The sequence below is a fragment of the Littorina saxatilis genome, linkage group LG2 (assembly GCF_037325665.1).
Source record: "Littorina saxatilis isolate snail1 linkage group LG2, US_GU_Lsax_2.0, whole genome shotgun sequence".
NCBI classification, from domain to species: Eukaryota; Metazoa; Mollusca; class Gastropoda; order Littorinimorpha; family Littorinidae; genus Littorina; species Littorina saxatilis.
The window spans coordinates 1,870,140-1,885,507 of record NC_090246.1 but is presented as its reverse complement, the minus strand read 5'-3'; the positions used below and the strand labels follow the sequence as shown (position 1 = coordinate 1,885,507).

Below are 15,368 nucleotides of genomic sequence, written 5' to 3'. Positions count from 1 at the left end.
TACTCGCCACTTTCAGGCCTTCAGAGACAACAGCCACTCACACAGACAGTTGATCACAATTCTTCCACCTACCTTCGTGACAAGGGCATTGACCCCAATATGCAAATTAGGTCGGTCAAGGACAGGTTGCAAAAAAGCACGTGCAGTGCTCTGACGTACACCAGTACTGTCAATGGTGGCCTGGGTAGGGGACACACCTGAGCACAATCGTGTATTATATACATAAAGTACATATTTAAATATATTTATAGATACAGTCCTTTCCTTGTAATTAGAACAATTCGGTTCATCATTTCAGTTCCGGTCAATAAGTTTACATAGAATAAAACCACCCCAGTCCCCGCGTAAAAGGATGAAGCGTCTGCTTGTTTCAAAGTCCGGCGGACTCTGTTTCCTAGGAAAAGATGTTCTTTAGGACCCAAAGTCCGACCCCTAAACATAGGCTAGGACTTTCTGTTCTATAGGAAAATTTTTCCGCTGAAAGTCTAGGAAAATTTTTCCTGCTGTGGACTATCGTTTCTTAGGAACGAAAGTCCGTAGGACTCTTTTTCCCAGCGGTCAACTTTTCCTTTTACACAGGTCAAATATTTAACATAGAATAAAACCATCCCTCAATTTGGACACATACTAACAACCAATCATTGCTGCTTATAGTGGCCATTAGTAGCTTAAATGAAATTAATTCATACACAAATATATAACTGTGCACATAAAGCAGGATGTTGGCTGTTGGTATGGTGCCCATGAATGGCGAGGGTTGGGCTTATCCCATGAATGGCGAGGGTTGGGCTTATCCCATGAATGGCGAGGGTTGGGCTTATCCCATGAATGGCGAGGGTTGGGCTTATCCCATGAATGGCGAGGGTTGGGCTTATCCCATGAATGGCGAGGGTTGGGCTTATCCCATGAATGGCGAGGGTTGGGCTTATCCCATGCACAAACCTCGGCACAATTGAGATAGTGAGTCAAACTGAATTTCCAGCTGGAGTTTGTTTCGGAGACTTGGTTATATTGACAGTGCACACTTCCTAGTAAGGTCATGGGTGTCGAGTACTGGAAATCAACACGGGTTTTGAGGATGAAACTTGTCTCAGTCATTTTAAAGATGCGCAGAGAATGGGAAACCCCTTCAAAGTTCATCACTAGGATGTCCACGTATCGGTGTTGTCTATAATTAACATAGCTGTACGTGGATGACTGACCTATCATATGCTCAGCATTGTAGTCGCGTGAAGAAAAGCCTATCTCTGTTCCGGCTTGCAACAGCAATTTTCCCAACCGAGTCTTCTCTCCTATGCTCACTTTGAGTGGCCCCCCTTGGCTGTGGAATTCTGCAACAACCACAAGAATAACAACTAACATAAAGCAAACATTCAATGTATGAATACCAGCATATGCATGCACAAACAAATTGCACGTCGAGAGAGCACGTAAGAATATAAGATTCGTCACTCGATACACATTTAGACTTGGACTCATAAGAAAAATCACCGGCCTTGCCTTTCTTGTACAGGCTCATTCTGATAATCATCGGTCCACGCTATCGCTCATGTCTCTCTGACAGGATGGATAATTGCTACGCGGAGTACATGGAAAGAAATTGTCTAAAAGCCGAAATCTATCAAAACAAGAATACAGAGTTATCTCCCATAATTATGTTTTTCGCTAATGCTTCTGATTGTGACAGGGGAGGCTACCGCTCCTTTCAAAGCAGACTCTGCACCCGAGTTGCTGGCCTTTAAAAGTCAACACCGGTGGATTGTAGAATTCTGTTTGTGATGAGGTCTGGTGGTTTCCGATTGTCTGTATGTTCATGGAAACCTTCGGGTTTGCATAACAGTTTCTTAGCCCTAACATTTTCAATCCTGTTTGATTGCACTTCGCTTCCCGAGGTGATCGTAGTGTTTCGGCACTCGGTTACATCTGGCGCTTGCGAGCAGGGATGGGACTCGGCATGATATGTTCAGGTAATGGCATAATATGACCACTGAACATTTTCGTGCTGTTCCCATTCTGCGAACTTGGGATGGACAGTGGTCCCCCGGTTCGGAACTTCGGGACGGAGTTCATTCAAACGGGGGCGATTGTGACAGGGGAGGCTACCGCTCCTTTCACAGCAGACTCTGCACCCGAGTTGTTGGCCTTTAAAAGTCAACACCAGTGGATTGTAGAGTTCTGTTTGTGATGGGGTCTGGTGGTTTCCGATTGTCTGTATGTTCATGGAAACCTTCGGGTTTGCATAACAGTTTTATAGGGCTAAGAAATTAGCCCTAACATTTTCAATCCTGTTTGATTGCACTTCGCTTCCCGAGGTGATCGTAGTGTTTCGGCACTCGGTTACATGATTAAAAGACGAAAGACGAACGTGATTGTAGAATGGCCGACGTCGACAGTGATCTCCGTTCTGTTTTTCACAGTTATGATAAAGACATCGTTCTAAGGTCAAAACAAGTCGAAATTTTTAGACTGCTATGGGAAGGAGACCGTGATATTGTTGCATCCCTCCCAACTGGTTACAGAAAAAGTTTCGTCCGCTCCGTAGCCATTTTGTTATGATCACGTGACAAAGTTGATTATCACGTGACACTTGTGCCATATTTAGAGTTGTTTGCACAGTAAATACATCCGCAAAAGATAGCTCGCTTAAAACTGTCTTACATAACAATTCCTTTGTAATTTAAAAATTACACAACACCATGAAAAATCATTATCGACGATCGCGAATCTGCTTATATCAATAACACATTACGAAAAGCTCTAAATATGTAAACAAAAAAATCGATTTCCTCTCCAGAGAAGGAAAACAAAGGCATCCTGTCAGGGATAAATGAGACCCGAAGGGAAGTAACTCATTTTGACCTGAGTTCAGGATGGTACAGGCTAAGATGTTCGTGTAGTTGTATTCTCAACAATTCTCACTCAGCACAAACAGCATTCAAACTGTTAAAATATGCCATTTTTTCAAGTAGAAGGATGCTGTTACCCCACAGAAAATCCCTAGCAGATCTACGAGGAGTTACACGATGGTTTACATGGGAAGGGAGATATCTTGTAATGTGGTCGTGTTTTGTCGTTGTCGCTGTTTTCTTGGTCAGATTATCTGGGCATTGGTATTGATTTTGTTCTCATCGTCGTCCACAACGTCAATAACATTGTTGTTGTCGTTTTCGTTGCTGTTGCTGTTGTTGTTGTTGTTGTTGTTGTTGTTGTTGTTGTTGTTGTTTTGCAAGTAACACATTTCTCGCAATTTAAACTTTTGAAGGAACCGGCACGGTTGGCCTAGTGGTAAGGCGTCCGCCCCGTGATCGGGAGGTCGTGGGTTCAAACCCCGGCCGGGTCATACCTAAGACTTTAAAATTGGCAATCTAGTGGCTGCTCCGCCTGGCGTCTGGCATTATGGGGTTAGTGCTAGGACTGGTTGGTCCGGTGTCAGAATAATGTGACTGGGTGAGACATGAAGCCTGTGCTGCGACTTCTGTCTTGTGTGTGGCGCACGTTATATATGTCAAAGCAGCACCGCCCTGATATGGCCCTTCGTGGTCGGCTGGGCGTTAAGCAAACAAACAAACAAACAAAAAACTTTTGAACAACTCACTTGAGGTTTCAAGAGACTCCTCCTGCATGTCCTCGGACTTGAGAAAGTAGGGCAACACGTCCTGGTAACCCCATCCCTCTGACCCGACCTTGACCCAGTTATCAAAGTCTTGGCGACTGCCTCGCACGTAGAGCATGGCGTTGACACTTGAACTGCCGCCCAGGACTTTACCGCGCGGCCAGTACGATCTCTATAGCATTTCATCAATGGCAGAAAACAAAATCAAGATTTTTGATGTTAGATAGACACACTGAGAGAACTCAGAACTTTATTACATAAGGATAAGAGAGAGAGAGAGAGAGAGAGAGAGAGAGAGAGAGAGAGAGAGAGAGAGAGAGAGAGATATAAAGACAGAGAGAGAGAGACAGACAGACAGACTGACAGACAGACAGACAGTGGGGGAAAGGGAGGGGGGAGAGAAAGAGGGGAGATATAGATAGATAGATAGATAGATAGATAGATAGGTAGATAGATAGATAGATAGATGTAAAGATAGATAGATATAAATAAATAGACATAAAGATTGATAGATAGATAGATCGAAAGATCAATAGGTTAATAAATATATAGAGTGGAGAGATAACGAGATAGAGGAGAAATAGAGAGCGAGATAGAGACAGAGACAGAGAAAAAGTTAGAGACAGACACACAGTCAGAGAGACAGTTAGCCAGACCAAACCATGCTACATACAGACCAACAGAGAAAAGCTGCTGTGACTCGTTGTTTTCGTCGTTGTTGCTTCTGCTGTACTCTAACGACGGCGACTACGATGATGATGATGATGATGATGATGATGATGATGATGATGATGATGATGATGATGATGATGATGATGATGATGACTGATGATGATGATGATGATGATGATGATGATGATGATGCTGCTGCTGCTGCTGCTGCTGCTGCTGCTGCTGCTGCTGATGATGATGATGATGATGATGATGATGATGATGATGATGATGATGATGATGATGATGATGATGATGATGATGATGATGATGCTGCTGCTGCTGCTGCTGCTGCTGCTGCTGATGATGATGATGATGATGATGATGATGATGATGATGACTATGCCAACGATAACAATGTCAGCATGGAACAAAAAACGATATCCCACCTTTTCTGTGAAGCCTTCAAGACCATACTTTTGAGGCTGTGTCATGAAATTCCAGTTGAACTTAGTGGACCCGTACAGGATTGGAAGCGCCGCCATGGGAACAGACAACTCTGTCTCTCCCCGGTCATCTCCCCCTGCTTCTAGTAGCAGCACGCGCACCCCGCTGTCTTCTGACAGACGATTGGCTAACACGCAGCCAGCTGACCCCGCCCCCACTGTCAAGGGAAAGAATGAATGAAGTAATCAATAACTCACTCTGTCAGCATCTGACATTGTTATTATAATCTCCAAATAAATGATGAATAGAATAACGAATCACAAACAAGAATGGTAGGTATTTGGAACGTTTATTATCAACAAAATAAAACGATTACATTTACCAGTACGTCGACCCAAAGATGAACAGAATAAATCGAAAAACACGACAACAAAACGCTGAAATTAAAGGCACATACGATAGATGAAGAGACAGACAGACACCCCGCTTTTTTCAGTTTGGTGCGAAGCGATTGCAAATCCAAGAGTTTGAGGGAGTAGTGTGGTGTTGCCTTTCTCTGTTAGCAAAGAGGTAGACTTTTAAAGGATCAAGATTTAGCACGTGAAAAACGTGGTTTTGACATATACCATAGGTCTCTCAGCTTAGGGTATACCAAAATTTAGTGCATATCAAATTTGCAAAGCTGGAAAGTGACACAAAAACAAAAACAAAACTACCTAAATTAATTGTGTAACACTCACAAATGATGAAATGTTTGCTTTATTCTTGTAAAACATTGGCGTTTGTGGCAAATCCTACGATGTGACTATTAATGTGAACACTCTTTTTACATTTAGTCAAGTTTTGACTAAATGTTTTAACATAGGCGGGGAATCGAGACGAGGGTGTGGTGTATGTGTGTGTGTCTGTGTGTGTCTGTGTGTCTGTGTCTGTGTCTGTGTGTCTGTGTGTCTGTGTGTGTAGAGCGATTCAGAGTAAACTACTGGACCGATCTTCATGAAACTTCACATGAGAGTTTCTGGGAATGATATCCAAAGACAAAATGTCTTTGATGACGTCATATCCGGCTTTTTGTAAAAGTGGAGGCGGCACTGTCACACCCTCATTTTTTTAATGAAATTGGTTGAAATTTTGGCCAAGCAATCTTCGACCATCGCCAGACTTTGGTATTGCATTTCAGCTTTGTGGCTTAGAAATTAATTAATGAGTTTGGTCATCAAAAATCTGAAAATTGTAATTAATTTTTTTTTTATAAAACGATCCAAAAACAATTGTATCTTATTTTTCATCATTGTTCCATTCCAAAAATATATAAATATGTTACATTCGGATAAAAAACAAGCTCTGAAAATTAAAAATATGAACATTATGATTAAAATTAAATTTCCGAAATCGATTTAAAAACATCATCTTATTCCTTGTCGGTTCCTGACTCAAAAAACATATAGATATGATATGTTTGGATTAAAAACAAGCTCAGAAAGTTAAAAAGAATAGAGATACGGAAAAGCGTGATATCCTGCTCAGCGCAACCACTACCGCGCTATTCTAGCTGGCTTGTCAATTTCACTGCCGTTGCCACGAGCGGTGGACTGACGATGCTACAAGTATACGGTCATGTTGACAAAAATGCAGTGAGTTCAGTTTCATTCTGTGAGTTCGACAGCTTGACTAAATGTTGTATTTTCGCCTTACGCGACTTGTTTTGACTAGACTTGATGCGCATGGATACAGGACACACTTAGGCTTTGAACAAAACATCTTCTTTACTTCCTTCAACACTACTGCAATATTCTATTTCTTAACGCACTGTGTCTCCCACTCTGTGTTAAGGAAAGGATTCTACGCAGGCCACTCGGAAACACAGTTTTATCTTATCTCATGTTTAACATAATATTGATGTTAACACATTAAAAGTTAAAATACAAACCAATGATGTAGTCATAGTCGTCAAGGAATCTGTCTGTGAGGGGTACGTGGGACTGTCGAAATGTGTTGTAAGCAAGCACTGCGACCACTACCACAAATACTGCTGGCATTGCCCGCAACATGCTGCTCTCTTCTCTCTCGTCGGCACGAGTTTGTTTCTGTCCTGGAAAAAAGACTCATAAGTGTATACACGAGAGAGAGAAACAAGTCGCGTAAGGCGAAATAACAACATTTAGTCAAGCTGTCGAACTCACAGAATGAAACTGAACGCACTGCATTTTTGTCAACATGACCGTATACTTGTAGCATCGTCAGTCCACCGCTCTATATGTTTTTGCAATCAGGGACTGACAAGGAATATGATGAAATTGTTTTTAAAATCGATTTCGAAAAATTAATTGTCATCATAATTTTCATATTTTTAATTTTCAGAGCTTGTTTATAATCCAAATATAACATATGTATATGTTTTAGGAATCAGAAAATGACGATGAATAAGATGAAATTGTTTTTGGATCGTTTAATAAAAAAATAATTTTAATTACAAGTTTCCGATTTTTAATCACCAAACTCATTCATTAGTTTTTAAGTCACCAAGCTGAAATGCAATACCAAAGTCCGGCCTTCGTCGAAGATCGCTTTGCCAAAATTTCAATCAATTTGATTAAAAAATGAGCGTGTGACAGTGCCGCCTCAACTTTTCCAAAAACCGGATATGACGTCATCAAAGGTATTTATACAAATAAAATAAACAACGTCCGGGGATATCATTCCCAGGAACTCTCATGTAAAATTTCATAAAGATCGGTCCAGTAGTTTGGTCTGAATCGCTCTACACACACACACGCACACACACACACACACACACAGACACACATACACCACGACCCTCGTCTCGATTGCCCCTCTATGTTAAAACATTTAGTCAAAACTTGACTAAATGTAAAAAGGACAGAGGGGGAGAGTGGGTCGGGGAGGGGGGGGGGTGAGAGAGAAAAGGGAGGGAGACTGACACACACACACACATACACATACATATTTAGCCAACACAAACACATACACACACACACACACATACACATACATATTTAGCCAACACAAACACCACACATACACATACATATTTAGCCAACACAAACACATACACACACACACACAGACACACACACACACACACACAGATATAAAAAAACGCTCGCGCTGGACCCGAGTACTCTTCAGACTGGCTCGCTCCCCCAGTATGAAAGTTTTTGTCTTGTGCACGTTTAAGACCAAGTGATTGCTCTGTGTGAATTACAGGCATTCCCTTTGCTATATAACTACATTGCATGCGAACCGAGGATGTGAGTGGTGACTGGCCTTTCTCTTTTATTTGATCACAGTGAAAAATATACTGCCGACCCTCTTCATAACTGGTGAACTGGTGGCCCACGAAGTTCTTTTACTGTCCTGGCTCGCGGATTCTTGCATTTATCACGCCCCAGGTAGTTTTACCAAATTCTTTAATGTAAAGTGAAGGTAAAAGACTGAAACATATGTAAACAAAGGAAACCATAAGAAAAAATATAAATTAATATGAAAAGAATCAAAACACAAAATCGCGACCTCTAAATCACCGCAGTCGCGACCGAGCAACCAACGCTTGGAAGAAAATGGGGTACACAAAAAATCAAATTATTCAAACACACAACGCGAAAAGCCTGGCAAATCGTCTCGCATGCGATACGCATGCTTTTTATGACGCTATATTTCTCGTCACTGTGTGACGCGTTCGGCTGTTCTATCAGCTCAATGGCTGGCTGTTGCTCCGTGAATTCCTCCCACCACCAAGTCGTTTTTGTGGTTTATTTCGCATTTAGGTCCCAGGTAACATTATGAAGTTTTAATACGATCAATCGGACCTATTATCAAGTTAGTGTATCAACTTTTGAACGAACTGCGCCCAGTAGTTTCCCAGCAATAAGCTGTTAAGTGGAGAAAACACACACACACACACACACACACACACACACACGATTAAAGTCTGCTGAGCCCAAGTTCTAGCATACTCGGGGATAAATATATACTCATAGGAACAAGTTAGGGACCACTTACGCAAACAAACACAGCTTCCAAACCACCAAACAAAATTGAATCAAATTTGTAACATGTTTAATTCATCATCTCTGCGATCCTTTTTCCAAAATATGGTGACATTTCATTTACGCATTAGGGGAAAGGCCCCTAATATGGACCCCTTTTTGTTTATTGCTGATAACAAGCTTGTTTTCTTGCGAAGAAGTTTCATTTTGTGGTTGGTAGTCCTTCTCTCTTAGTTTAAGAGTTAGGCTTAATAAGAGTGAAATAGCTTTGATAGAACTTCAGCAAAAATTAAATACACAAAAAATCACAAATGGTCCATATTAGGAGCCTGGGCGCCCAATATGGACCAGTGAAGCGGCCTTCACGAATCACTGTAAAAAGCCCCCTATACTTCAAAATAACATGATACAACTTAGTGTCAGACTAACTATAATATGCTTTAGATTTATCTGTTTCGGGTTGATGAGAGCATTATTGGAAGCACACCAGGAAACTGAAGAAGCTTATCTAAAACAGAGTGAAAATAAGTGAAATTATCAACTTCCACACAAAAAAAGACTATTTGTTATTTTTTTTGGAAATCTCGAAGGCTAGTTATAGGTTATTTTCAGCAAGCTTCTTAATGAATTAATTAAAATTGCCTTTAGTTTTTATTTTCTTCGATTTGTTGAAGGTGGTCCATATTAGGGGACTCACACATACTTTGAGGTTTTGCTATTATTTTTTGTTTGCAGTAGAAACTCGGGGTCACACTGTTAAAATGTAACAAATACTGTCTTAGCTGTCATATATAGCCATGTTTGTGTTATGAAAGCTTTGACTGTGGACAGAAAGGAGTCCGTTTTAGGCGGCTAATTTAGAGTGAACGCTGCCAAAAGTGAAAAAAAGCGAAAAAGCCCAACGGTTCTCAGGTTTGTGTTTCTGCAACTCTTTTGGCATGTGCAACTTATCCAGAGAGGGTGAATAAAGCGAATGAAATTGTTTTGAGCGCTCTAGCGCCGTTAGTTTGTCAGAACAGGAGGTGGTCCATATTAGGAGCCGGTCCATATTAGGAGCCTTTCCCCTACGTGTCAACAAGCTCTCAAACAACATGGGGGTCGATAACAAAATTTGCAAGTTCCGAACAGTTCAGTCATGGGTGTGTCCGCCGCGTTTTGCGATGCCTTCTGCAGTCCTGTTCCGCATCGAGTTTACCAGCTTCCTGCAGAAGGCATGAGGAATGGCCTGTCATTCGATTTGCAGGAACTGAAGCAGTTGCTGTGCAGGTTCCTTGGGGGTGGGTGGTTGTTCCTCACTCGCCTGTTCAGCTCATCCCACAGGTGCTCGATGGGGTTGAAATCAGGGCTGCAGGCCGGCCAGTTCATCCAGGTGACACCAGCCTGCTGGATGAAGTTGTTGACCAGCCTCGCTCTGTAAGGTGTCGCGTTATTGTCCTGGAACACAGCCTGCACACCAATCTGGTGTAGAGCGGGTAGAACCAAAGGGGCGACAATCTCATCTCTGTAGCGCTGGCCCGTCAGGTTGCCAACAATGTGGTAGAGGGGGGTTCTGTGTCGAAAACTGAAGGCCCCACACACCATGATGGAGCCCCCGCCGAAGGCCACCCTCTCCTGCACCAGACCGTTGTTGTACCGCTCACCCTGACGCCTCCACACACGAGCCCGACCGTCATGATGGTGCAGATTAAAGCGGGACTCATCGCTGAACAGCACATCGGCCCATTGCTGGCGTGTCCACCTGGCATGGTTGTGACAGAACGCCAAACGAGCCTGGCGATGAGCTGCTGTCAGTCGTGGGCGTACAGCTGGACGACGTGATCGCAGGTCAACTTCGTGCAGGCGTTTGCGGATGGTTTTCGTGCTGACGTTGGTGTTTGTTGCCACCCTCAGCTGGCCCCTGATGATGTTTGCAGTGGTGCCTCGCTGCTGCAGAGCTTGTCTTCTGATGAAGCGATCTTCACGCTGTGTTGTCTTCTTAGGCCGTCCTGACCTGGGCCTCTCCAGAACGCTGTTGGTGGCCTGGAACTTCTGATGCAGCCTGACCACGACAGAATGGGACACTCCAAGTCGTCTGCCCACTTCTCGCTTGCTTACGCCGTCTTGCAGCCATGTGATGGCCCGGGCTTTGTTGAAGGTGGTCACCTTTCGTCTGGGAGGCATAGTGAGAAGATGGAGGCTAGCGGAAAATCGCGGGGCTATAAAGCCTAACTGGTGACAACAGTTCACTCTCAACACATTCCCCCCTGCACGTGCATAACGAATTTTTCATCTTTCCCGCCCAGGCTTGCCAACGCGCCAGCGAAAAAATGGTCCACTTTTTGCAGTTTGGCAGTTTCTGTCTCGTGCCCTAGCCAGGCCTCCGTGGATCCCGAGCAAGTTTCCTGCTAACACAGCATTGCTCACCCACTGGTGTGTTCGGCCTGACAGCCATTTGGTTTTATCCCCGAGTACGCAGTAGGAGGGTCCAGCAGACTTTAATTGTGTGTCTGTGTGTGTGTCTGTCTGTCTGTCTGTCTGTCTCGACTTAACAGCTTATTGCTGGGAAACTACTGGGCGCAGTTCTTTCAAAAGTTGATACACTAACTTGATAATAGGTCCGATTGATCGTATTAAAACTTCATAATGTTACCTGGGACCTAAATGCGAAATATTCCACAAAAACGACTCTTAACGGGGGGGGGGAGGTTTGGCGGTGGGAGTACAACTGCCGTGCAGCTAATGGAACAGCCAGCTAGCTGGTGCGAATCACGTCCGCCTTTCGCCAAAGTGATCCGGAATCGATTCCCGGCATGGGCGGTCTATATCTTTTTTAAAAAAATTTATATTCTTGTTTACTATTGTTTATTATGAACGTTTTAATGTTTTATTTCACTCTAATAATTTTTTTGATTGTGTAAAATAAATGAATAATTTTTTTTTTTAAATTTTTTTTTAAAATCCACGTGCACAAGACGAAAACACGTCCGCCTATGGCCAAAGTGATCCGGATTCGATTCCCGGCATGGGTGGTCTATTTTTTTTTTTTAAATTCTTGTTTACTATTGTTTATCATGAACGTTTTCATGTTTTATTTTACTCTTATAATTTTTTTAATTGTGTAAAATAAATAAATATTTTATTTATTTATTTTTTTTAAAATCCACGTGCACAAGACAAAAACTTTCTTACTGGGGGAGCGAGCCAGTCTGAAGAGTACTCGGGTCCAGCGCCAGCGTTTTTTATAAACTAAGGAACAAGAAGTTTGGCACAGATGAAGTCAGCTGGTTTTTTTAAGGGCGGTCCCTAACTTTTTTCTTTGAGTGTATATATATACACACACACACCGTATCAGGACAATTACCCCCCGGACATCCCCCCATGGACTTTTCCCCCCAGACAATCCCCCCCCTGGACAACTCCCCCCTAGGACCCCCCCCCCCCCCTAGGATAACTCCCCCCGGGTCAATTTCCCCCCTAGACAATACCCCCCTAGGACAAACCCCCCCACACACACACACACCAATACCCCCCCCCCGTCTCCCCTCCCCCCCCAAAAAAAAAAATCAATTTCACAAGTGATTATTATCGTTAACTTTTTTCCCTTGCTGCGGATCATAGAAATCATCAGTGAGCATTCATCAGAATTTTAGAACTCAGATTGCTGCCCTGGGTTTTGTTCAATCAGTGAGTATAAATCAGTATTTTAAAGCTCAGAGGTGTTATATAAAAGGGTTTATCCCCGAGTACGCAGTACTAGGGTCCTGCAGACTTTAATTGTGTGTCTGTCTGTCTGTCTGTTCGTCTCGACTTAACAGCTTATTGCTGGGAAACTACTGGGCGCAGTTCGTTCAAAAGTTGATACACTAACTTGATAATAGGTCCGATTGATCGTATTAAAACTTCATAATGTTACCTGGGACCTAAATGCGAAATATTCCACAAAAACGACTCTTAACGGGGGGAGGTTTGGCGGTGGGAGTACAACTGCCGTGCAGCTAATGGAACAGCCAGCTAGCTGGTGCGAATCACGTCCGCCTATGGCCAAAGTGATCCGGGATCGTTTCCCGGCATGGGCGGTCTATATTTTGTACTTTTTTTTTTTAAATTCTTGTTTACTATTGTTTATTATGAACGTTTTAATGTTTTATTTCACTGTAATAATTTTTTTAATTGTGTAAAATAAATAAATATATATATATTTTTTTTTTTTTTTTTTTTTTAAATCCAAGTGACCCGGGTTCGATTCCCGGCATGGGCGGTCTATTTTTTTTTAATTTTATTTTTTTTAATTCTTGTTTACTTGCGTGCGTGTACCACTGCGCGAGGAGTATAGGCATTTGAGTTCACTGGCGAATGTCAGATTTGTTGGCTTGGAGGAAAGCGTTTCCGACTATGGCCAAAGGGATCCGGGTTCGATTCCCGGCATGGGCGGTCTATTTTTTAATTTTTTAAATTTTTTTTTTTTAATAAATTCTTGTTTACTATTGTTTATACTGGGGGAGCGAGCCAGTCTTAAGAGTACTCGGGTCCAGCGCGAGCGTTTTTTATTTTACTTTGACCTTGCTTCAGAATAGTACACAATGGAGTTTAGTTTGACAACAAGAGGTGCTCACTGCATTATTTTTGAAACTCATGTCTACGTAAAACAAAAAGACTTAACCAAAGGTGTAGAATGTTGGGAGTGTGAAAAGAGGCGAAATCGTGGATGTAAGGAGAAGATTCACGTAAAAGAAACACAGCTGAAGAAGAAAATCAATGACCACAACCATTCTGGTAACCGAGGAAGAGGTGATATTGTGAAGTTGAGGACAGTGAAGTTCTCTGGCAGTACGCAAGATTGCTGCCCTGACTTTTGTTCCTCAAGAAGACGTGATTTGCGTCTTTGACAATAATTATGGAAGAGGCGAACGAAGCAAAAAAACACTATAACAGGAGCACACTTTTCACGCAGGGGAATGCAACTTTCCACAGCCACTGAAACAAAAAATGTTAGCTCACGTGCGCCTTACTCTTCAAGTGTGATAACAACGAGGATGCATGAAGAAACTAGTTTGAAATGAATACCCAGGGGGGGTATTGTCCGGGGGGGGGGGGATATATCCGGGGGATAAGTGCGGGGGGGGGGGGGGGGAAATTGACCAGGGTGGGAAGTCCTAGGGGGGAAAAGTCCAGGGGGGTGAAGTCCGGGGGGGATTGTCCTAGAACCCCCCCCCACACACACACACACACACAGAAACGCACACGCATACATATTTAGCCTATACAAACACATACACACACAGACACACACACAAACGCAAACACACACACAGACACACACAGGGCACACACACACACACACACACACACACATGCCTGTACTTAGAACCAATGACATAAGAAAACATGCAGATCGACAGACATACTGACTATTTAACTTACTAACTAACTCACATACTAAGTTGTTTAAAGGTTTCATCATGTTATCATTCATCTTACCTTCGTCTCTCGCTAGACCCAACTTGAGGATCCTTTCGAAGATACACCGTCTGCCTTGTAATTACAGTGCTATGCTTTCGTTGTAAGGGCAAGGAATGAAATAGCAGCTGGAATTTAACCCCCAAAAATACATGTGCTACAGTTATGCTATATCGTGGAGTGTTAGCGGCGCAAGTCGGTGACACTTTCTTTGCAGGCGTAAACATGTGTCACGGAAGACTGCTCTTGTGGACGAACAGCACAACAGAAAATGGGTCACTCACCTCGCCGAATGTTATAAATATGGGTACACAAGATATACCCCGGGTGTGTTTATTTACCGACACACTCTGAGTCCCTTCACAATGTGTATCCCCCTGGCACAAGCTGGGAAGGGTGGAGGCGCTGTTTGTATTTGTCAACTGTGCCATTTATTTCTCGTCACTCCCTCTTTCTCTTTCCCCCCCCCCCCTCTCTCTCTCTCTCTCTCTTCTCTCTCTCTTCTCTCTCTCTCTCTCTCTCTCTCTCTCTCTCTCTCTCTCTCTCTCTCTCAACAACTTCCAGTCTTCTCACATCACATGAGTTGACTGTCAACAACAAGACGAGGAGGAGATGGAGCGTGCTCTTGAAGACAGAGCTGAGAAAGCAGGATTTTCATTGGATGATATCTACGATCGGGTAGGACAGGTCAAAGACAAAAGGCACCGAGAAAACCTGAAAGACCCTCTGAGAAACCAACGCATTCTCAACTTAGTCTTAGACAAAGGGCGTTACGGTGGCATGCAGGTACTTGTCTGTGAGTCAGATGATTTGGTGCTCCGGTACGATGTCAGGTAAAGACGAGTCACAGACTGGTTCATTAAAATGCGTAAGTCAGTGGTGACAGACTTAGAGGCAGAAACGATGAGATGCTTGCGTAGGTGGACCCCTCTGAGCAACGACGACTTTTTCGAAGACAGGAAACAAACAACAGATGACCTGACTGCGTTAGCGGCAGTCGCGAGACTGTACCTTGGTTAACATTGTGAGATAGATCGACTGTGTGTATGATTAACACAGTAAAAAAACAAGTCGCGTAAGGCGAAAATACAATATTTAGTCAAGTAGCTGTCGAACTCACAGAATGAAACGCAATGCCATTTTACTCGTAGCATCGTCAGGCCACAGCTCATGGCAAAGGCAGTGAAATTGACAAGAAGAGCGGGGTAGTA

The 15,368-nt window shown here is 43.1% G+C and overlaps 1 protein-coding gene across 2 annotated transcripts in view; it reads right to left on the bottom strand.

Moving 5' to 3' along the window:
* LOC138957643 (glucose dehydrogenase [FAD, quinone]-like) overlaps nt 1-14,325 on the bottom strand; it is a 38,373-nt gene extending 24,048 nt beyond the window's left edge. Inside the window, exons 1-6 of one of the 2 annotated variants that reach the window (XM_070328725.1) lie at nt 14,179-14,325; nt 6,642-6,803; nt 4,714-4,928; nt 3,596-3,785; nt 1,203-1,331; nt 73-197 (exon numbers count right to left, since the gene is read on the bottom strand). In XM_070328725.1, coding sequence (XP_070184826.1) covers nt 73-197; nt 1,203-1,331; nt 3,596-3,785; nt 4,714-4,928; nt 6,642-6,762 — 780 coding nt within the window. In that variant the 5' untranslated portion in view covers nt 6,763-6,803; nt 14,179-14,325. The remainder of the gene's footprint in view (nt 1-72; nt 198-1,202; nt 1,332-3,595; nt 3,786-4,713; nt 4,929-6,641; nt 6,804-14,178) is intronic. The other variant, XM_070328732.1, reaches the window with a different exon arrangement.
* Nucleotides 14,326-15,368: the final 1,043 nt, after the last annotated feature.